This window comes from Silurus meridionalis, chromosome 4 (genome assembly GCF_014805685.1).
Source record: "Silurus meridionalis isolate SWU-2019-XX chromosome 4, ASM1480568v1, whole genome shotgun sequence".
Classification (NCBI taxonomy): Eukaryota; Metazoa; Chordata; class Actinopteri; order Siluriformes; family Siluridae; genus Silurus; species Silurus meridionalis.
Window position 1 is genome coordinate 18,930,463 of NC_060887.1, and position 25,093 is coordinate 18,955,555.

General features: G+C 41.9%; 1 protein-coding gene across 2 annotated transcripts in view; it reads left to right on the plus strand.

Moving 5' to 3' along the window:
• The window catches only part of ldlrad4b (low density lipoprotein receptor class A domain containing 4b), a 76,454-nt gene that overhangs the window by 45,465 nt on the left and 5,896 nt on the right, over positions 1-25,093 (plus strand). The window contains exons 1-3 of one of the 2 annotated variants that reach the window (XM_046846670.1): positions 13,388-14,169; positions 22,335-22,489; positions 23,428-23,478. In XM_046846670.1, the coding sequence (XP_046702626.1) occupies positions 14,070-14,169; positions 22,335-22,489; positions 23,428-23,478 (306 nt within the window). In that variant the 5' untranslated portion in view covers positions 13,388-14,069. Of the gene's footprint in view, positions 1-13,387; positions 14,170-22,334; positions 22,490-23,427; positions 23,479-25,093 lie in introns of those variants that run through there. The other variant, XM_046846669.1, reaches the window with a different exon arrangement.

Consider the following 25,093-nt stretch of genomic DNA (forward strand, 5'->3'; position numbering starts at 1 on the left):
TTTCCTAACAGGGAGGCCACACGCATTCCTGGTCCTGACACTTGAACTATATAAGATTGCTTGCTTGACCCATGACTGCACACACTTTATTCCAAATTTACTGCAAAATAACATAAACAGCTAATGATTTCAGTGGAAATTACAGCACTTGTAGCAGACCTTGTAACAACATAACAGCAACCTAGCCATGAATACTGGGTAACAGCCCAGATGTAATATTGCAATCTTTTAAAGGTCCTTTTTTCATGAAACAGTTGTTGTTTCCTAGACATTGGAAAATATCATAAGTCGAGACATGGCCTAGCCTACCTTCTTCTTCTTCTACTTTTGGCTGCTCCCATTAGAGGTCACCACAGCGGATCATCCGTCTCTCTGTCCTCTACAGCTGCCTCTTCCAAACCAACTACCTGCATGTCTTCCCTCACTACATCCATTAAACTCCTCCTTGGTCCTCCTTTTTTACTCCTTCCTGGTGGCTCGATCCTCTGCATTCTCCTACCAATATACTCATGTGACACCTCTGCACATGTAAACTTGTTTCTAATCCTCTCCAGTGAAAATCTCTGAGTAAAAAAAGAGCATCTTCAGCTCTGCTACTTCCAGATCCACCTCCTGTCCTTTAGTTAATGCCACTGTCTCTAAACCATACAACATCGCAGGTCTCGCCACAGTTCTATAAACTTTCCCTTTCACTCTTGGAGATACTCTATCACAAATAACTCCTGCCACTCTATTTTCCACACACTCCACCCTGCCTGCACTCTTTTCTTCACTTCTCTAACACACTCTCCATTACTTTGCACTGTTGACCCCAGGTACCTGAACTCTTCCACCATCACCACCTCTACTCCCTGCAACCGCACCACTCCACTGCCCTCCCTCTCATTCACACACATGTACTCTGTCTTACTCCTACTGACTTTCATTCCCCTTCGCTCCAGCGCATACCTCCACCTCTCCAGGCTCTTCTACACCTGCTCCCTACTCTCACCACAAATCACAATATCATCCGGAAACATCATAGTCCACGGAGACTCCTGTCTGACCTCGTCCGTCAACCTGTCCATTACCACTGCAAACAGGAAAGGGCTTAGAGCCGATCCTTGATGCAATCCAACCTCCACCTTGAACCAGTCTGTTGTTCCTACTGCACACTTCACTGCTGTCACACTGTCCTCATACATGTCCTGCACCACCCTCACATACTCCTCTGACACACCTGACTTCCTCATATAATACCACAACTCCTCTCTCTCGGCACCCTGTAGTACACTTTCTCTAAATCCACAAACACACAATGCAACTACTTCTGACCTTCTCTATACTTCTCCATCAACATTCTCGAAGCAAATAATGCGTCTGTGGTGCTCTTCCTCTGCATAAAACCATACTGTGGCTCACAGATGGTCACCTTTTCTCTCAGCCTGGCTTCCACTACTCTTTCCCATAACTTCATGGTGTGACTGATTAACTTTATTCCCCTGTAGTTGCTGCAGGTCTGCACATCTCCCTTATTCTTAAAGATCGGTACCAGATGACCTAGCCTGCCAGTAAGGTGTAGTATTGTAAAAACTTGTAACAAATTGCAGTACAAAATTTAGCAAAAATAAAAGAGCAATTTACACTACCATAATGTATAAACTTTACTATAAATATATAGTAAAGCGCACAAGCATTGGACAGGAGTTCAAACTAGGCTTTAAAACACCCAAAACAAAGAAGAGACTATGCGCTCCACCCCAAGACAACTGAACTCTGTCGAGCCATCATAATTCGAGGACTTACAGTATTAGAAAATGGGCCCTCTCAGCCGTTCCTTGTCGTATGGCAGAATGTACTGGATTGTACTGTCACTAACAGACTTTGCAACTGTTTCTTTCCTGATGCATTTAGACTCCAGAAAACACTGCTGTCTACCAAACCAATCTAGAGTTTTTAAGAACCGTTCCAAAACTCACTTGGTCTCAATATGACCCTTTCCAACACACACAGCCAGTCCAAGACCCTTGAACATCTACCTGGACTAATTAACACCCTTCCCAACACCCACCTGAACCAAACAAGGCTACTCCCAACACCCAACCGGATGAATAAAGACCTTTCCCAACACCCACCTGGATTAATCCAGACTTTTCCCAACACCGATCTGAACCAAACAAGGCCATTCTTTTTTTTTGTTAGGATACTTTCTGCTCTTAGGAGGATTAGATTTTCACCGTTTCGCTACATTTTCCTTAATCTTGTTTAGAATTCAACAGTTTACAGAGTGTACCTTGTGTACATGGGTTGAGACAGCAAATGGGTTCAGAGAGTAAAGATTGCTTGTGCCATACTGGTCTACATTTATTAATTTTAAAGCATGTTATTCAGTACATTCTGTGAGTCATTAAATTACAAGAGTGAGGAAAATCTTGCGGTTAGTCCTGATTTTGGTTTGCCTGTACATAATGTATTTTTTTTGCCCAAATACTTTTCTTGAGTTTGGACATTGATTACTTGAATTAGGTGCATTAGAACAAATTAAAATAAATAAGGCTGCAAGATTGGGAACAACATTATGCTTCTTCACACATTGATTATTGTTCCAACTGTACAAATCCACCTCATGCACACAGCACATGAATTGTTTTCTAATATTTCATTACAAGTGCTGCACCTAGGTGGTCCCTAGAAGTAAGAATCTTATTTGCAGTTTCTGGAATTTGTCCTCCATTTCCTCCGTTTTTCTCTCCCCGTCCCAATCCCTCAATTCGCCACAGTCTTTAACCAGGTTGATCGGTGGGTCAGAGTTAGCACGGGTCATGTTCAGTTTCTTTGATTGAGTCTTGTTTTGAGTGAACAGCACTGCCTTCAGTTTGTTTGAGTTTGGGATTTCCATGAGTAATCCTCATCATCTTGCACTAATCTGAGGCCACTGTATTCTCATGCTAACATTCTCATTGCCAAACCGACGTCACCTTCTCTCTATGCATTAGCATTACTCTACAAGAGGCAAAGTCATGGATGGAGGCATTGAAGCTACTAGAGAGAGTGAGAGAGGGAGAGGGAGAGGAGGAGAAGGAAGAAGTGATGGCTGATGAAGTTGTTTTGCTCAACGAAATGCCGGACTGGAAAGACAAGCAGCTGAATGCAAGTGAAAATGTCTTTGAGAGCCTTTTTATGTGACTTGTGAAAAATGAGGCTTGAATGAGTCGCTTGTTTTGTCACTTTTCATGTACTTTGTGTTTTTTTGGGTTTTTTTTCCTGAGAAGTTTTGAAGCACATTCTTGTGATCTCCTTGATTCTATTTATTTGCCATTGTCCCTTTGATGTTCAGGAGAAGAAAGTAAAAGTAATTCAGCTTTTCAAAAATGCTGGTGACTTGAAAGTTGTGGTGGCTTATTGAAGGCTTTTCAGACTTGCACATTACTCATTTCCATATCAACTAACCAACTGAAAATTAAGTAGCCTAATAGATTTGTGTTCAGATGACCTTCAGTAGGCACTTCTCTGTTGCTTTGACTTACTTTCACTAGAAGCATGCGTGCTGCGGTCTGTAATGTGATAAACTTGACAAATCTAATTGTTTACATACATATATATATATATATATATATATATATATATATATATATATATATATATATATAAAATATAATATACACACTTGCAATAAAAATTAGAGAACAATTTATAAACAATTCTGAAATAATGTCATCTTCACTCCTCAACAGTTGAAGGAGTTTTTGCCCTGTCTATACCATGCTACCAGAACACCTTTTCCACAAATTAACTAAGGCATTTAAAAAAAAACATTATTTTGCAGAAAACACACTGATCAAAATTAGAGAACAACAATGACTGTAGCATGGAAAAATATTACAACAAAGGTTACAACAGTCAGCAATTAGTAGGAAGTGTACAGGCCTCTGCTCTGAATGACTTCAGCACATCTGTGGCCACAGGACAGCACTAGTCTCTCACACTGCTCTGGTGTGATTTTGGTCCACTTTTCTTCGAGTCTCCTCCACAGTTCGGTGACTGTAGTGGGTTTCTTGGCCATAGCTTGGTCACCAAAGATTTTCCAGAGGTTCTCTTTTGGGTTGAGATCAGGACTCTGGGCAGGCCATGTCATTATTTCAATGTTTTCAGTTTCAAGGAACTGCTTTACCCGTTTTGCTGTGTGACATGGAGCGTTGTCCTGCATGAACACTGCGGGCTGATTGGGTGATGAACGCAGGAAAGGAACCATATGTTGTTGAAGAAGGTTCTGATAAACATTTGCATTCACTCTGCCATGTAGCTGTATAAGAGGCCCAACTCCTGCTGCAGAAAACATGCCCCAAACCATGACACTTCCTCCTCCACTTGTCACTGACTTCTTTACACACTTTGGGTTCAGTCTTTCTCCAGTTTGTCGCTGAACATAATGTTTCCCATCGGACCCAAATAAATTAAACTTGCTTTCATCACTGGAGTGAACTTTGGACCAGTTCTCCTCTGTCCACACAACCTGCTCCTCAGCAAAGCTTAGTCTAGCCTTTTGATTCTTTCTGATAATGATAGGTTTGGTCACTGCAGAGTGGGCTTTCAGTCCAAATGCTCTTAAACGTCGAGACACTGTATGACAAGACAGATCCTTACCCTGTTCAGCGCTGAACTGGTGAGCAATTCCAGCTGCAGTGTGGAAACGATTGCCCATTAAGATCCTCCGCAGTATCCTGTCCTCTCTTGTATTTGTCTTCCGTGGACGACCAGCCTTCTTAGCGGACTTGAATGAGTTTGTGATGTTGTAAAGATTAAATATTCTTGAAATCACAGATTTGGAACGACCAACTTGTCTTGCTATAGCTGATAGGGTCATCCCTTTGGCCTTCATCTGGACTACCTGCTGCCGGAGGCTTTCAGTCACTTTAGAACGGCCCACCATCTTGCAGAGTCAGTGAAACTGGAAGTTAGGCTGCCAGTTAAATAGGGGTTGACAGATAATCAAGGAAATTAGCATCAGGTGCCAGATAAACACCAATAACTGGGGGTATGTGAAAGTGTTCTCTAATTTTCATCAGTGTGTTTTCTGCAAAATAATGTTTTTTTTTTTTAAATGCCGTAGTTATTTTGTGGAAAAGGTGTTTTGGTAGCATGGTATAGACAGGACAAAAACTCCTTCAACTGTTGAGGAGTGAAGATGACATTATTTCAGAATTGTTCAATTCAATTCATTTTTATTTGTATAGCGCTTTTAACAATGAACATTGTCTCAAAGCAGCTTTACACAGATAATGTGGTGATTAAAAGTAAATATGTTCTTTGTAAGTAAGTTTGTCCCTGATAAGCAACTGTGGCAAGGAAAAACTCCCCGAGATGGCATAAGGAAGAAACCTTGAGAGGAACCAGACTCAAGAGGGAACCCATCCTCATCTGGGTTGCACCGAATGTCCATTTGAAGCAGATATACAATGATGCAGGGTACAGTGATTCAATATATATATATATGTGTTTATTAATAATTTTGTGTGGTGTTATTTATTTTTATTTACATCGTATTGATAAAAGGGAACTTGTGCTGTTGATGCATCTTTATTGTAAACATTATGAGATGAATTAGACACTTTCTTATACAGGCAGTAATATCGAGCAGTATAGTAAAAAATTTACTGCTAGATTAACTCAACGTATTGTGTTTCATTAAGTTTTAAGTTTATATTGCATGACTCAAAGAGCAGAGTACATTGCATTAAAATAAAAAAAGCACTGGCATGTTTACTTTATTTGTTCACCTTTATTATAGACGATTAATTGACTGTACTTACACATAAATCCGCAAGTTTATTTATTTGCAATTGTGATACAAAATTTTTATGCCAAAAACTTTTAAGCAAAACTTCCTGACAGCTGAAAATGTCAAACTTATTAAAACTTGCAAGACGCAATGGGTTTCAATGTAAAAAAGGGAAGATTGTACTATTTCTTCACCCTCTGGTTGTCTTTTATATTGGATAAAAGATGTTTGTTACTTCCAAACAAGTAAACATCCCTAGTCTCAGTGGCAAATGCCTTAAAAATGCTGCCTGTGCGAATAGAGTGTCACTTCCCTGCATCCGCTCGTTGCGTGCGTTTCTTTGATTGCAGTACCCCACACGTCGCCGCATTAGTCATGCCCGTTCGAGACGTTACTGCTGTCGGCGTCATTACAGATGGATATCGGACAGTGTCACCTGACAAGGGAAGCGCGGGAGGCGGTCTGGGATTGTTTATCTCAGAGGTCTACTGGACTCTTTTCTTCTGTGTTCTCTTTGTCATTTTGTCCTGCGTGCCACCCAGTATGAGGGACAACCCCTTCCCTCCCTCCCTCGCTGTCATCCCTCCCTTCTTGTTTCTTTCCACAGTAAAGTGGGTACTGGGGCTAATGATGCAACTGGGACCATTAAAGGTGGGAAACTGACAGCTCTCCTCTCTCCTCTCTTCTCTCAAAGAGTAGGAGAGCAACGGTGAAGACAAAAAGAAGAAAGCGCAGCAATAAATGGACTAGTCTTAAGCATTGCTTTTTTTCAGGAATAGAATCAGGTTTGGCTCAAAGGCCAGAATGAAATCCAGTGGGGGTGGAGGGAAACGACTAAAAGGAGAGGGAAGGCCACACAGAGAGGAAAGGCAGTCTATTTGAAGTCCAGCCGTTTGTCTGCAGATTGTGGCAGTGTGTCTGTAATTGTGTGTATATGTGTGTGAGACAGAGAGAGGCTGGAATAAGAGATACAGTAGTGAATAGACTAGCCTGTAGTAAGCAGGAGAGAAAAGACCCGACTTTACTATCAAGCTGGCCAATTAGGTGCTGAGATGCAGATGATGTGGTCAGGCTAAAAGGACCCAGCTGTTGGGATTAGTATGCTGGTGGAGGCCTATTCCATGCCCCAGGCCATAGGCATCTCCCTCAGCTCAACACCAGAGCTCCTCAGGTTCACATTAGACATGTTTTAGTGTTGACACCCAACAATGTATCATTAATCTTTAATCATGAACACTTTGTAATTTTACTAATAGCTTATTTAAATGGTGCATGGCATCCACCTTGGTGTGGTCCAGTCACATTTTACTTAATTTTTATTGCTTGCTTTGCTTAGTCTGTCTCTCTCACGCTCTCTCTTTTCCTATCTGAATCCTCTGTGACTCTTTTTCAAACCGTTTTAGAGCTGTTCACGTTACCATGGTTAACAGTTTTATCTGCTCGCTGAGCAAACCCTCCCACCCTGATACACACATGCTTTCCGGTCCCCTCTGAACATGTGCACTGTCTGAAGTTGCTAAAATGTTCACGCAGAAACGTGTGAGGTCCGGTTCAGAGTAATGAAAAAGGTTTAAAAAAAGGAGCTGTGTCTCTCCTGATTAAGCCTTGACAACAACTGCTGTTTTTGGTGTTGCTGCAAAGCAGGGTTATACTCTGAGGGAAAAAAAGGTTCTTTTTTTGTACCTTCAGTATGTATCTTTTACTTGGAAATTAGAAAAGTGGACCAGGATTACTTCTAAAGTATAGCTTTAAAGTTTCTTGGTTAAAATGTACACATGAGAAACAAAAGGTGAACGTTCAAGGCTCAAGGTTTTTATTGTCAGTGCCACCATATGTGCAGACATACAGAGGAAACGAAATACCGTTTCTCTTCTCTCTTATCAAGTGTTCACATTGTCAATGCAATATAGAAAGTTTGTATGAATATCAGCAGTTAGTGCAATATAGAAACTGATTTGTATGGAGGTAACAGCAGTGTACTTGTAATAAATAGACATAAAAGACAATATAACTCAAAGGTACTGTTCCATCAAGGTCGAGTTTAGTACCATGTTTTTCTAAGAGCATATGACTTGATTATTGAGGGTTTGTGTGTCTGGTTAAAATTCCACTCGACCCGTCACGTGACGACCTGCAGCCATGTGGTTGTCGGATATAATGAATGTTCAACAAAAACAAGAAATCTCCATTGCGGAGGTCGTGCAGGCTGAGAAAAGTTTCTGCAGTCTGAGTGCATTCTCCAGTGACCATGTTAAGCCTGAATCCAGCACAGCTGACCAGCCATACAGGCCTCCCGCTTCTAGTTTCTTCAGCTCAAAGAAGGAATTTTTCTCATATAAAAATGACTAAAGATTTTTTAATTTAAAGAAGATAGATTTGTAGATACAGCAAAGAATTCTAGCTTCTTTCTCTGTTGTTGTTGCTATGCTATAGTGTTTGACTGAACGTGTCAGCAGATTTCCTTAAATGGTGTCGTCTCTTTACTTACTGTTGGTTGTGTTTTTGTGTTTTGGGTCTGGAAAAGTAGGTCACGGAAACACAGAGAGACACAGACAGACACAGAACAAGTTTTCCTGCTCAGTTGGGGAAAAGCTAGTTATGATCCTCATGTAAGATATCCTGCCTGAGTCTATGAAGGAATTTATTTTCATTATTTTTCTCTTGCAATTAAATTGATTTAAGCCTCATTAAGTATTTCAGACTGGTCTACCACCACAGGCTTTTTTTTTTAATGTTCAGTGAATTATTTTTTTTCCACCTTTCTCTTCAGGGTTCTTTAGCTTGTCTCTCTGTATGAATGCTGAAAGGTTTTATGTAGAAACTACAAGAGGTTTTTTCTTTCACAAAAGGTTGTAGGTTAAACCTTGGTGAAAAAAAAAATAGATGTGTTAATAGTCCATGAGAACAATAAAATTAAAGCTAACTCTTTAACTATTTTTTTTTCTAAAACATAGATTGTTATAGAACTAAATTTGACCTTAATATTACAGTTGGTCGATTTCAATGTATGCTAATGCTACGTGACTTCATGCTTTATTTTTGAAAAGAGTAGCCATATTTGATTATAACAACAAAAAAAATAACCAGATGAACAGGTTGTACTGTTTTTGTCTGACCTCACTTTTGGCTGCTGATCTACTTTGAAATATAGACAGATGACAAAAGCAGAAATAATTCAAGTGCCTTAGTAATATTGTGGGACTTTGTAAGGAACCATGAGTCACAATCTAGATTTTAATAGTTTCTGAAGCTGAGCCAGTTCGGTTGAAATCTGTTCACTGTGAAGTTCATCGTGCATGTTTTACAGTCATCAGATCATGCAGTAAGCTCTTCTACCTGGGACTCAGTTGGAATAACTTTGTATTGATTTGCAAAGACTTTCCTTTATAAGGGACCCAAAAATAGAACACAATAAAAGCCTCACTATACAAAGCGAACACTGTTGTATCTCTAAAGCCAAATCGCCACAAGCAATCATTTTTCATTTTTTAGGCTATACGGTGTCTCGTGTCACAAAGGAATTTATCCGATCGCCGGCTGTAATAGCTTGCCCGACTCGCATTGCCTTCTAAACACATCTGAAGTTGACCAGTGGAATTGCAATTGCATTCCTGCCTCTACAGCGCTGTGCTGTGTTCCATCACTGTAATGTCCCTTGTGTAGACATCATTGGTGATATGTTCATTTTGTTGCCCCTTGGGTCGCTGCGGTCTGTGTGTGTCCAATGCTGTCGGCATGTAGCTGCTGACAGGTTTATTAAAAAAAGAGCGTGGCAGACAGCAGGCGAGCTGGCCATGGGCCACCGAGATCTTGCTACTGCTGCTCGGAGAGCTGCATCACAGCCACGCTCTCTCGCTCCCTCTGTCGGGTCACGCCTGTACAGTTTTATCGTTTTCTGAGCATCTTCCCCAGGGTTTATTCCCCGTGGCATATTTTGTGTGCAATTAATCCAATCACTTTTTAGTGCCACATGGCGTATTTGGGTATATTATTAATTTTTCTTTATCTCTGGTTATCAGCAGTTAGCTTAGCACAGTTGTTCTCTGAAGAGTCATGTGTGACATGTGTAGCTTATCGGTATTGTTTAGAAGTGGTTGAATGAATGATGGAGGTTCTGTAATGTGGCTCGTTAGCAGAAAGCTAATAATATTATTGTAATCATTAGGAGTCACAACAGTGGCCATTTTGGAAGTTGCTGTGCCTGCTGTTCTTCCTGTTGAGCCTATGTGTGTGTGCCCACTATGTGTATGTGTGTGCCGGTGTGGGAGGCTGGCATTAAACCTAGACATTACCTCACCCTACTGGGCAGACGGCCCATGACGATGCTCAGCAGGCTGCGGGAGAGAGCGGGCGGGGGGGGGAGAAAAAACTCAATACCTGGTGATTATCTACACACAGACACTCACCCTCTCCCTCTTCCTCTTTCTGTCTTTCCTGCTCTCTCTCTCTCTCTCTCTCTCTCTCTCTCTCTCTCTCTCTCTCTCACACACACACACACACACACACACACACACACACACACACACACACACGCACTGCAGCACACATCCGCAGACGTCACATTCCTTCCTTACAGATGGCAATTTTCAGACACGAGCACACCCGGTCTCCTGGGATGAGTGTGAAGATAATTTGCCACAGCGTGCAGGCTTGGGTGGGAGATGAGTCAGGTAATGGAGAGTGCTTGAAGTCGGCCCTCTCCCACATTAAACCTGCAGATTATCAGTGTGATGCCTGCGTCTCTAAGCCTGCTCCCTCAGGCCATCCTATACTAACACCTCATAAAGGTCATTATTCACCATTAATCCAGAGGTTGCATGTGTACAACTCATTACTTCAGTTCAACATATTCCCAACACTATTCTCTAGGGGGGGGAAAGGATCAGATCACTGATGTCCCTGGTACAGAATGGATTTTGAGTGTGCTTGTGGCTACAGGAGCTGTATTTCATACAGGATACTCTCGGTTACACTGGGCTTCTCTGCTGATCAACATGAGCACAATTTTTTTCCTCCCATGAATTAATTCTGCTGTTGTACCAACACTGGGCTTTGATTATTGGAAGGTGCATGAGGACATTTAAAGGATACACCCTATAAAATTATACAACTATCCATTTACATAAAATCCCTTGTTTAAAACATATGTTTGATAACTAAACAATCGGACAAAATAGTGATGTGTAACCATTAGATGATTGTGTAAATTAGTTGAGACAACTCAAAGCATAAATTCATACCACTTTATTACATTACCGCTATTGACAACCCTCATAGACTTTGAGCAGATGTTTTGAATAATCTGGGAGAATAAACACATACTTGTCTGTCCATTTGGTTTAAAACATTCGGACCAGAAAAGGTCAATAAAAAAAATCTATAAAAGTCTCCCTTTTCTGATTCAATGTCTCATAGTCCCATAGCACTGTCTCCATTCTGATGAGCTGCCTTTAGATAAATAATTTACATAAATATATGATTTGACAAACCACTACAGGGCCACCTGCCACCTGCCATGTTTATAGGCTGGAGTCGATGAACTACGTGCATTTATTTGAATTGCTATAAGAATGTGTTGCATTCGAGTCAGTCTGGTCAAATACTTTTCACTGTGGTCTGACAGTTGACCCCTGTCACTCAATGAAAGGTCAAAAACATACAAAATGATGTGTTTGTTGAAGATGCACTTGTTATAAATTGATTATTGGCTTAGACATGAGACATGCTGGGTATTTGTCATTATAGAAATCATATCTGAACAGGCAGTAGGTTACATATGGGAGGATAAAAGCACTACGAAAGCCTCGCAATCTATTCAAATTGGCAAGTCAGGTAAATTATCCGTAGACAAAACATTACATTCAATGTCATCATTTGTTCCAGCCATGCTAATATACATGTCAGCTTCTAAGCAGAGACATGACTTTCTCAATGTTTAGTAGTGAAAAGCCTTGACATAAGTACATGGAAACCTTAATTTCCTACTCTCAGTAACGCCCCACGTTGGGCACCAGGTGGCGCAGTGACTCAAACAACTTAAACGGAACAGACGGGGCTATTTAGAGATTACATAATAGGAAGAATAAGAAATCATTGTGGTGCTAAAATTGAAACCTGAGCCAAAGTGCATGGATAGTTTACAATCTGCAAATGGCGTTTTGTGTAAATAGAATGAGGATAGAAGATATAAAGGGCCAGTAATAATGTTAGGTTGTGTCTTGCCTTAATACCATGTTTTAAACAATTTTTTTAATATATATTCAATACAGAACAGACATCATGCTATCTAGAGGTTTTTGTCTATTTGAATATACTAAAATGCAATGTGGAAGGATTGTGAAAACCAGCCACAACAACATTAACATGCACAGTTTGTCCAACACTGGCTTCCCCTGGGATGTTGCTTCAGACACCCATTCAAACCCTGAGTCATGACCCCTACCTCTCCACCTCCCCCACGTCTGGTGTGTGTGTGTGTGTGTGTGTGTGTGTGTGTGTGTGTGTGTCTGTGTCGGCAGAGGACATGACTTCCAGACAAGACGTCAGACAGATAAATGTCAGCTTGTCTCCCTGTGGGATGAGTGGGGAAAGGGGGGTGAAGAGAGAAGGATCTAATCGTTTAAATTTCATCTTGACATCTGGGATTGGACATTGTAGACAGCTGAAGGCTTACTAATAAGCACATCTACGAACTGACTACATATCATTCCTATCATATAGTACCTTAGCACTTATGTTCTAAAATGATATATGATATTATATGAGAGGAATTCTGGGGAAACTGGCCTTCATCTCCTTTATTTTCTTTGTTTTAGGAACTGCTTTGAGAAACAGGGGGGTGTAATCTAGGGACAAATTCATGTGTATTATTATATTATACAGGTTATATAATGGTTATTATATTATTTATGGTATTGAAATATTATCTGTTGCCTTCATTTTGATTTTACTCTGAATATATAGTTGAAGTTTGGGGATTTTTGTATTGTATAACATTATACAGTAGATTTTACTGGTCGGCGCCCTTTTGTGTTTTGGGTATCTGTCTCACACTGTTTCGTGTTGTCTGTTTTCACTGGATTTTTTTTTTGTCTTGCACAGTTTGCACATTATATGGCGAGGACAACTTACTTTAGTCCTTAGCTCTGTGTCCTGTTCTGTAACACTGTGTTGTGTGATGTCGCTCTATGTTGGTTTTATGCAGCAACAGGGTTCTGGAGAAACGTTCTCTCATTTAACTGTGTAGTTTGTCAGCTTTATATGGTTGAAATGACAATATAAGCTTCTTGACTTGGATTGAAAAAATCACTGCTTGGTGTTTAAGTTTATATATATATATATATATATATATATATATATATATATATATATATATATATATATATATATATAATTAAAGTTAACCATTTGTATATACAACAATAAACAATAAACTTTTGTCCATTCTATGACTCCAATCCGGTGACACAGACATGAGTGTGCTGTGCAGTGTGTTTATATAGGTGTGTGTGTGTGTGTGTGTGTGTGTGTGTGTGTGTGTGTTCGTGCTCCCTGCTGATTTGTGCTGCAGTTAAAGGGCTCAGACAGAGAGCATGTGCGCTTCACCCACACTCAGACGTCGGGGGTCACGCCAAGGTCACGCACCAGGTTTCTCCCACAGACTTGCCTTGTTTGCTCGCGTCTGGTGTAAAGTGGAGCCCTAACACTATGCCTAACGTCCTGAACTGCGTCAAAAAAACACGATGTTCACCAGTACCAGGGTAATATGGTGTATAACCCGGACTGCTGAACTCGTGGGTTGGGTTTGAAAAAGGGAACTGTGAGCTTCGCTAAGAGGGCTTTGTAAGAAAAAACCTTAAAAGCTAGTGCGGGGGCTGTGCGGTTTGAGACGCAGCCCAGCCATCCTGAACACCCCATACACACATACACTACTCTTCGTCCACCCCTACCTCCTACCCCCAGTCCCACCCCCACCCCCGCCCTGCGCTTGGCGGAGTCACCAGGAAGCGGGAGGTTTTTCAGGACGCGGCCGCCCACCCCTCGGGAGTGTAGTACGGGAGACGGTGCTGTGAGTAACGGCAGGAGAGAGAGGGTTCCGCCAGTCTGTCTGCCTCACCCAGCACCGGCTCTTCTACGACCGCGACCCCTTAAAAAACGGAAGTAGCAAAAACGACCCACTCGTTTCGTTCCGCCGTGAATAGAAAACGGGGACATTTTTGCTGTCGTCTCCCCCTCCACGGGTATGTGGTGAAGACGATGCGAGTGGCGCGGTGGAGAGCCGGTGGAAGTTGTCGCTGCGTTGAGCTCCTCCATGCAGAACCAGAGCGGAGCGGCTAGCGGAAGCGGCTACGGCTCCAATGGCGCCTGCGTGTGTAACTGCACCGGAGCCCAAGTTCAGGGAATGGACATATGTAAGTACTTCACTTCTCGCTTTGAAAGTTTCGGAGATAAGTTCAGGGTTTTATATGTTAAAACCAAATGAAGATCGGAAGACAAATCATAGAGCAGCTACCGCTTGGAAAGCCAGGGTTAGGATCTAAGCTGTGTACGGACCGGGGTCTAAACAGGAGGCAGCTGAGAGGGACTGAGCACTGAAGTGCGGTCTTGTCTGGGGTTTGGACAGTGATGAACGTTTTCGGTGTCTGTCTCCACCAAGCCACTAACCTACATCTCCAGAGCAGTGGATTAGTGTATATGGGAGCGTGTTGCTGTCATGCATAACCACAGGGTTCAGTACTGTAGAAGGTAAGCAGAGTTTGAGGACCAAAATTAAAGCTCTTAGATGAGTCATTCAGATGGAACATGGATTGTCTTCAGGTGAGATGATTACTCATTTCTCTTTCTCACTTTGACTAGACTTCTTTGACTTGTTATCAGTTCGCCATCATCAATTCGGGCTTAGACTTGCTTTTCCATTTCCATCCTTAATTTTTTTTTTCTCACTGTTAGACTGGTCGCTTTTTTTGCTACAGATTTTCAAAAATCCAGCTATCTGAGTAGCTCAAATGTTTTCAGCATGGTCTGCTTCAGGAAGCAGCAGCTGGGCAGGAATGACAGCTGGAATTCCTCTCAGTTCATATTAATGCACTCTAAGTTATTTCTATAATTCTCCTTCATACAGAGACATACAGGTGGAGGCGAGATACAATTCAACTCTGTTCAACAATTCAATAACAGTGTTTTAAAAAGGGTATAGTGAGGCGACGACAGTTTCCAGTTGTAGAAGGTCTGAACGGGGTTCAGCTCCTCGTAACCTTCCATCACAGGACATTCTTCAGGATTGATGACTGGATTTGTCTTGCAAACATAGTCAAATTTGCAATCTGTTTTCATTTCGAGAGCGACAGGAATAAGAGAGTCAGGTGAAAGAATAAATGTTTATAGCGCTTGTGTCTAGTCTTGTGCATCTTTTATATCATTCAGTTTAATTAGAAATTGGTAAAAGCATGATGTTTTGGCTACAATATTCAGTAAATCCGTGTGGTATAAGAGTTTAAAAACCTTTTAGGGTGTACTGTTTGAGGAAAATAATCCCATACGGGGTGGTTTGATGCAACCCAACATGGAACTATTTTTCCAATAACAGTGTTTTTCCATACTGATTCCATAATTACTTTCAGACATTCAGGCATTAGGTGCAGGAGGATGATGTACTAAGAGTTGGGGCATGGATTTGGTCAGTATTATAAACCTGTTGCTCTACCCCATGTTGTGCTAATCTGGAAAGGGTCTCATTTCAGTGAACCAATGTTTGATTAGAGGTTTGCAGGTACTGAATTGTTCCACATACTTGGTTAATATAGCTGTGGATTCCTGATAAGAAGAAGAAAGAAAAGTACGCTGAATGGCAATGCAGAGGAATACAGTAATTATGAAGTGATTCAGCTCTTGCTACATAAAAAAAAAAAAAAGAAAAGAAAACTGCTGATGAGTAGGTAGGTTTACTTCCACAGTGATGGCTTGGGTCTGTGCTGCAGTGTGGTGTGCGACTGATGTGTTTGGTGATAACAGCCTGAGGATCAAGTGACTATTATTGATGAGTCAGAGTGCCAGTCAGTGCGCTCCATCACTAATCTAGCTATTGTAGCTCTGCCGGAGGTCTAGAAGCAGCGTATGGATCCCTCTGCTGTTTTTAGATCCGTTTTTTTTTTTTAAACGAATAAAGCGTTGGTTGTTGAGGATTAGACCAGGTATAAAATACAGTAGACGTTTAAATTACATTTGTCCAGCTCTTCTGTCTCCTCTATCTGTACTTGTTCTTTGAAAATGTAACTGGTGAACTCTCTTCCAACCCTGTTCTTGCATTCTCAAATGGAGGAGTGTGGTTTCCACCCACTGAGGTCATGCATGCAAGTTCAGCTAGCGGTCATGGGCAAATGTTTTAGAGAAGTGCAGAAGTTTTTTTTTTTCTTCTTTCCATTTCTTTTCCTCCCCTCTCTTCTCCCGCTCAATCTATTTAAACAAATCATTTCGACTTTCCTCAGTGCTGAGCTTGCCCTCAGGAGAACGTTCATGCATTTTGCACTTCCTAACTAAATAGAAGTAACAAAAAAAAGTGGGGAAAGAGACTATAGAATCCCCCTCCCCCTGAAACTCCAGTGCTGATTGTTTAACTCTGCGGACTTGGCAAGCTGATGCAGCAACCTGCAAGTTTATACAAGTAGCTCCGGCTGCCATGAAAGCAACCCTTCAGTTCTGGTCAAACACAACATGCCAAGGTATGTAACCAAGAATGAAGGCTCTCCCAAAATAGAAGTCAGTCTGCATGGATAAGGAGATGTCAAGGATGATGTCTAAAGGTTTAGGATAATACCAATCTAGTCTTGTAGTTAAGAAAGGTCTCTGCATAACTTTTTCCACTTTCTGCATCAGGTATATATCGCATGCTGTCACAGAGAGCTGAAAGTGTCTCTCAAAGGAAAACAGTATCTGGCTCTCGTCTTCTCTCAGGCTTTTTCCCAGGTGCCAGATCTTTTTGAAAAGATTGGCAGAATGTTCTGTACGTGACGTCCTGAACTTGGAAACCTGGGGGGCAGCTTAACTGATTAGCGCAGTTCATGTTTATTCATGCAACCGGTAAAAACCATAATAGTTTGAAAAGCTGTGCGATCACCCACATGAAGCAGAAGCAATGGGTGGCATGTTGGCACCGGAGCTCAGCAGCAGAATGCTCATTTCAGCCAGCCATCTGATTTGTGTCATCCACGTGACTAATATGAACAAGAAGGACCATGGCCCCTCTTACTATCATATGGAAATCACTAGACTAAACAAATGCTCAGTTGTCTTTCCCTCAGCCTTGGGATGGGGGGGTGTAATGGGTAGGGGGTAATGATTTTCTTGGACAAAAGGGACAGTGAGATGGAGAAGAAAGTGTAGGAGTCATGGATGGGTAAATGGCCCATCACTTTTGGTGCTTTAGAGGTTGGTCGTAATGTGCGCTCGTATATCTGGTTGTGAGTCGAGGTGCCAACACGAGAAAAAAACGCTTTCTCATGATGAATTGGGCCGTCCGAATTGAAGACGCACCTACGAGGCGAAGTTTCGGCTTAAATTCTTTCACAAAAAGAAAATGGATAGCTCTAGATCACTCTTTCACGCTCTTTGAAAAGTCAGGTTGCTTCAGGTTGTTTTTTGTAGCAAAGGATAACAAGTAGTATTGTTTCTTGTAAAAACCTCTAAGACTTAGATCGACTTGATTATGTGCATAAAAAGTAAACTCCAGTGGGTCTGACTTCAGCAAGGACATCTACTGGTTTAATGATGTTACTAATTCGACATGTGACGGATCTGTAATTGAACCAGTGTCAGCAGGACATGCTTTTTTGAACACTGCTGTGGGGCAAAACAATGAAACTTATCAGATTCTTTAACACACCTAAACCTGAGATCAAAATGGCTTTAAGAATGTTTAACCTGGCTTTCAACAGTAATACCACTGTAATATATTTATTCAAATTTCTTTAATCTGGTGTTTAGCATTTTTGTAGAAACCTGCAGCTTTGTATACCTCATGTTATGTTTATAACTTTCGTGTATGTCCCGTCGATGGCGGAGGTCGTTTAATATCTCTGTGGTATCAGCAAGCTTTTAATGAGGGACCTGTTTTTTTTATTTGTATTTATTAGCTGTTGCTGGTTTTATTTCGGTACTGCTTTTGGACCATCTACTTCCTAATCCCAGTTCCTCAGACTCCTTGTACAGCAGCTCTTTTTTGTGTTTTTACTACTTTATTATAACCAACTCGACTCATGAAGCACTCGTTAATTAGCAGAGAAGAATGTAAAGGTGGCCAGTGAATGGATATTGAAATGAAGCGGGATCGCGGTTGAGAAGTCTGAGATCTGAGTTTTGCGACCGCGAACCATGCGCGCATTCTTGTGAAAGATCTTTTGTGCTACGGGTTTAATGCGGGTGTACTGCAGCCTCTCGGTGAAGAATTTCGACGTACCGTTACTGACATTTCACACGTAAGCACACTGGAGCCGTAAGAAGCCCATTATGACTTGCCAGTGCCCTTTTTCTCGTGATGGACAGAAACTCGGTTGGGCATCTTTAAGATGATGTCTCTGTTCCTTTCTTGGTGTAATTGATGGCAAGTGCTCCTGTGTGGAATGGAGGCTGCTGCTTGGCGTGCTGGGTGGCATGGCCTCTTCCCACTGGCAGTGTTTGTGGCATGGCCGTACTGCAGGGCTGGAATCGGCTGCCCGCCCCTCTGATGCCCAGCAGGATGCCAGTCTGTTAGCGTGTTTTTCTCCATCCCACTATGCCACAGGGCTTTGATTTGTAGCACAAAGACCACCTGTGTGATCCAGGCTTCTAAAACAGTAGACGAGGAGCCTACCTCCCCCCGCCTGTAGAAAAAAAAATTCACGTTTATCACTGGTTGACAGAATGCCTGTCTAGAATCCACTTGTATCCACATTCAGAGCCTGTCAAAACACACTCTCTTGTCTTCTCAGAGTGATGTGGCGTCCATGGATGTCCTGACAAACAAAATAAGCATTTACGTAGTGTGACCCAGCGTCTGATCTACGGTGGGTATCGTGTACTTCTAAGGCGAAATTAAACCAGTTGAAACCAAGTAAACAAGTATTTAGTGAGGCTATGATGCACGTGAGGGGGTATTTATTTATTATATACAACACTCAGAGTGGGGGTGTGTGTGTGTGTGTGTGTGTGTGATGATAATGAATGGTTTATTTGAAGGGCTCCTTTTACTAGAATGTGAAATATTAAGGCAAAGGCTGTGTTTTGTTGTTTTGGTGTCCAGATGAAGAAGGCAATTTTCTCTTCTCTCTCTCTCTCCGCTCTCTCTTTCTCTTTCTCTCTCTCATACAAATAGTAGAATAAGGGCATCGTTCAAACACAATACAAACATAGTTATTCTCTTTCTCTCTGGAGCGTCATGTGAGTTCTTCAGCTGGCATTTTCTGGAAGGTGGCATTTGAGCAGTTCCAAATATGAAGTGACTGAGGTGTAAGCTGCATTTGCAGTGTTTGAAATTGCCTTTCTAGTAAGTATTTTATCAGCCTTTTGCTCTACTCTTGTGCCTGCAGGCCTTCTAGATGATTGTGTTGCAGAGTTACTGTGATCAATAAAATCGTTTATCGAAATTTGACATGATGGCCAGGCATATGGTACAACATTCCTAAGTTAACCTGCATATTTAAAACCAGTCTAATATACTCACTCACACACACACACACACACACACACACACACACACACACACACACACACACACACGGCTCATGTCTGGCACTCCCTCGCTGTGAGTGGCCCACTGTCTGGCAGCTCTCAGTCAGCTGCGCTCTGCCTGCTGACAGTAAAAGGGCTGATTGATTTGCAGCCCTGAACGCTGGCTGCCACCGGCATCACAGGCTAATGCTTCTCCCAGCACCTGTCTGACTCCTAATCTCTCCTTGCTTTTTTGTAGTCTGCACATAGTTTTTTAATCTGGCCTTTTTCATTTTTTCGTTCGCACTCCTTGAGCGCAACAACCCCCTCCCCTCCGATCTGTGTCTGCATCTGCATGAATGTGCGTGTCTGTGTGCCATGTCAGTGTATGGTGTGTCTGTGGATACGGATGCTGAGGGCTGTGTCTCCATGGCAATGATGGCAGCTGGATGGCTGTGTGTGTGTGTGTGTGTGTGTGTGTGTGTGTGTGTGTGTGTGTGTGTGTGTGTGTGTGTGTGTGTGTGTGTGTGTGAGAAAGAGAGAGAGGATGGCATTGCCAGTGGTATCTAGGGCAGGACAGGAGATCCAGTATCCAGCAGGGCCACTTCACTGAAGATCTTGTTCCTTATTCATTCTGTCTATCTCTAAATGAAAGGCAAGGCTGAAGTGCCAAACCCCATCTTCCAGCTCTGCACTCTTTCCATCTCTCTCTCTCTCTCTCTCTCTCTCTCTCTCTCTCTCTCTCTCTCTCTCTCTCTCTCTCTCTCTCTCTCATTTTCGTTCTCTCAGGGTTGCTCCCGAGCAGCCTGGCTTTGTTTCATTTCAGCATGCCCCTTCCAAGCCATTTTGTTAACCATTCTCATGTACGATTCACTGTTGGACCAAGGAAAATAAAGACTAATACAAAGATGAACCTGACCAGAATCCTTCCCGTGCAAGCAATAAATGTTCATCAAGTAGATTTCACAGTCTGATCACTGCTCACGCCAACCCAAACTTCCCTGTCTGATCAATAATTCTAATACAGTTTGTGAGTCAGCTTCGCTTCTAAGAGCTATTGGAACTGGTGATCGCTTATGAATTGATATGTCAGGAGCAAACTGTTATGACCTCAAACGGAGCAATTTGTGTGTAATCTTTTATAGAAATATAGTGAAGTGGAAGAATAAACTTGAAGAATGCATGTGTACTGTTATTTTGACCTCGGTCTCTGAGTCATAGCATAAAACACAAGAAGCTACAAGTTGTTTACTACAGAGGTGTGTTTCTATTTTATATTTATGTGCATGAGTCATTTGACATGTACAACGATGAGATCATTAAGAAATTCCTTATTTACTACACATCTTAAAGCTTATATTAATGCCATAGTGTTGAGATGTTGGACGGTGCATTTGAGCGAATGCAACTGTTGTGAAATCTTGGAGATATTCCAGACGACTCCTGACCAGCACAAGACGTTATGATTTAGTATTTCACGAAGATGTATAGTGAAATTCTACTACTTCTGTTATGAACTGCACATTTAATTCTTTCTTTCTTACCAGCAAATAATCCGACAAATGTTTCCGACTGGATTGTAGAGTAGCTCCACTTCTAGTTGTGCCAAAGGGTTGAATCAAAAGGTTGAATCGTCGGATGGTTAGAAGTAAAGGCTGATAAGCGGTTGTCTGTTTTACTGCTCTTATTTACCCTGTGTAACCATCTCTTTGCATTTTACTTTTGCTGACCTAGCACAGTCACCACTCCTTCAGTAGCTTTAAATTAATTTGTATATCTTAAATGTGTATCCACGCCTTTCAGCCAGCAGACAATTTTCCTATTGTCTAGTCCACCTTTTGCTAGTCAGAATACTAGTAATTTTAGTGTGCAAAACAGCTTGAAGGACTTTGTCTCTCCCTCTCTCTCTCTCTCTCTCTCTCTCTCTCTCTCTCTCTCTCTCTCTCTCTCTCTCACTCACACACACACACACACACACACACACACACACACACACACACACACTGTCCCGTTTCTGTCTTGTTTTTGTAATCATTTCCTTTCTCTTTAATCTCTACTCTCCCTTTGCCTTACATCCGCTCTCATGGTCTAAATTTGGAAGAAAAAGGCAATGTTTGTCTGCTCAGATGCTGTACTGCGTGCAATTTTGTAGCGCGTGTTCCAGCCCTGCTGTTCAGACAGTACACTCAGTCTGCTCTAGAAGATAATGCTTCTCTGTTTGACACTTTAAAACATGCCCTCTGCAGACCCAACAGTTCCAAAACGGTCCATGTCTCGCAGAGCCAGAGGCCTGCATCAGCCACAGCGTCTAGCCTAATCAGATTGGGCTTGCATTTGGGCGCATGCTGGGATATCGCAGCGCCCGCTCTAAAGCCATGAGCTGTCTGGCTGCCACAGATAGGCTGGCATTGTCTTGCTTTACCAGACACTCTGCCTGTCTGTCTGGGTAATGCCCGGGTGTATATGAGTTTTTGCATACTGAAGATCAGTTGTCTTTGCAATATATATGTGTGTGTGTGTGTGTGTGTGTGTGTGTGTGTGTGTGTGTGTGTGTGTGTAAGAGTGAGAATGCGAAAAAGAGAGCAGACTTATGAATAGGGGAGAGGTGAAAACAGTGTTGCCATATCACTTCCTGTCTATTTCAAACCACTTGAGACTTCAACAGCTGAACATCATGCTAATGTGACTCGTCTATGTTCAAGACACTCTTTCCACCCAAACAATTGTTCCATTTCTCACTGCTTCTGCTCCTGCTGTTCTGTGCTTCCATCCTGTGGTCAAAACAAGAAATTGCATTTTCCTGCAGCCCTTTTCTAACAGAATGAGGATTAAATCTGATTGTTGCTGTGTATGCATCTGTACCCTTATAATAAACGTTTCTTTTTCTTCCCTCCAGCTGAATTGGAGTTTGTGCAGATAATAATCATAATCGTGGTGATGATGGTGATGGTGGTGGTGATTATCTGTCTTCTGAACCACTACAAACTCTCGACGTGGTCCTTGATGAGCAGGCTGGGCCAGGCCAGGAGGCAGGAGCACTCTCTGCAGCCGGTAAGACTTCACAGTGCTCCATCCCTTACTTCCAGTTGAAGAATGTGTATTAGCGAATTACTGCCAGCCATAAAAATGACTCAGCTTCATTTAATCAATATGGTGTGCAATATAGATCTGGACAGTGTCTGGAAAATGTTGATTTGCCCTCCAAAACATTGCAGTAGACTATTAAACAAAAGACATGCACAAGTATTGGCCTACTTATTATAACCCGGAGGCAGTTTTGTGTTCGAAGTATTGGCAAAGTAAACTCCAAACCTGACGAGCTAGCCTGACAAATATGTCCTCTAGCTGTGTGATTCGATTAAGGCATACCGTTGTGTTTCGACAGAGCTCGAATGTAGCTTTAAGCACTGCATGTTAGCCAAAGATCCCATTTGCAGTGTTTTTGATGAATATCTGCACTACTCTCGCTCCCAGACGTGGCTTAATGATTAAATTTGGCCCAGCTCTGTCTAGACACTAGCGAAGAGCCAGACATGCACGCTGGCTGCTGCAGAGTGCGGGAGCGGCAGATAAACGTCTGAGTCGCTTTCATTTTTATTCATGAGGGGGAGGGGGTGGACTGAGGGGGAGCGCGCGAGTGCAGAGACACTGTCTGGAGGGAGAACACAGTCTGGTGCACTCTGCTGCTTTGATTTGCCACACACATGTTAATGCTGAGCATTAGTATTAGGGCATAAACAAGCCTTATTGGGCTCATGTTATTTATTCTGAGCAGATTGTTCTTTGTATCTTCCACAAGTCTCACCCTGACAGTGACACTGCAATGAATTTCACTCCGAGTTTGCGTATTTAACTCGGTTTCTGATAATGCGACATGTTTTTAATTGCTTTTTCATATTGCTTTATTTTAGATGAAAATTGATTCCCTCTGTAATGTTTTCTATTTAATATCCTATATTCCTCTCTTAACCTTCTTTCTCTGCTGATAGGAGGGATGTTTTTGGCCATCAGATAGTGGATCCAGACAAGGAGCTTCAGAGGTGAGGTCATTAACCTTGTGTGTGTGTGTGTGTGTGTGTGTGTGTGTGTGTGTGTGTGTGTTTGGTTGGGGGTGGGAGGTGCAGCTTGTGGTCTGTATTTGGTGAGGTCAGGGGGAGGAGAGGGTCAGAGTCTGAAGCAGGGCCTCTCTCTGTTAATCATTGCACATGTGTTGTGTCCCTCTGGGGGTGTGCGGCACATTTCCCCAAGTGAACGTGGCTTTGAGAGTCCCTGTCTGGATGCCTGCGTCTCTCACTGCGTCATTAATCACTGGCTTTCTCCTCTGGCAGCGTCTAGACAGCTGTCTGAGAGACAAGACACTTTGCCTCTCGCTCCAAATTGCCCCTCATTAGCCACCCTGGCTCGAACTGAAATGCAGCCCCATAAAACAAAGCTGTCTGTCTTATTGGCTGGCCAGCATGGAGATTTCCCACAAATGGAATAATTTGATTGTGTTCATAAATACGGGTGCTCGTTCTCAGGATAAGGCTTTGTTATTTAGCATAGGAAATGCTTCCTTATGTAAACATTTTAAGTTTCTCAAATTGGATATGTCTGTTTATAGATTATGGAAATTTCAAGCAATTAATTAATCACTTGTAGCCGTGTGTGTGAATGGTGTTAATCCGATGTAAACCTTCTTTCTAGTTTGCTATTATTTTTTTAGTGCTTCGGTTTTCTTGCTTAAATAAAATAATCGGATAATAACAAGCCATTTAATCAGTAGATCCTGAGTGTAGGAGTAGGGGGAGAGCATTATCAGGGAGCAGGGAAGGTTACCTCAGCACCAAAAACTTTAGTTCAGTGAGCATGCTGCAAGCATGTGTATGATATTACCTTATTCTGTCAAACCCCTGTAACTCTGCCAATGAGACACTTAATAACTAATGCGAACAAGAACACTGTGTCTTTGGAGCCTTGAAGGACTTTTCTGAAATTACATTCTACACAGTTAAAGGACTTGGGTATTGCATTGCCTTTGATTTAAGAGATGGGCAACAGTCTGAGACTGGCCAGGTTACAGTGTGGTCTGATCCTTCACATGCTTCGGATGTTTTAATGGGGAAGGTTTCCTTGGCCTTTGCTAGTTATCCAAAGGTTATTATTCAGACAAATATTTATTTTTGTTTACATAGTCCTTTTATAGCAATTATTTATTCATTTATGATCTCTTTCTGCATTGGTTGAAAAATATACACACTTAAATATTTGTACACATTTAGGGCTTTGTGTATGTTCATTATTTTATTAAATTTTTTTATTTTGCTTTTCTTTAATTTGTTTTTTTTCCCCTTTCTCTGTTTATTTACTTTGTAATGAGGGGGTTTGATTTCCACATTCAGGTCTGGGTGTGGGTGAGGTGGTGCGTTGAGGAGACGGGTTTGGCAGAAGGGAGAGCAGCCTGTGCCATATTGAAAATCAATCGCAATTGTGAAAAAATGCAATGCGTAGAAATTGAGTGATGATTTTTTTTCTTGATTCAGTCAGTAGGTTGTTAGTGTGCGCAGACTTTGTGGCAGCATGAACATAGTATTGGAATATATTTGGGCTTTCATGAGTTCCTTTGGAATGTTTTATTTATTTGTTTATTCTCCTGTTCTGGCTTCTTAAACAACC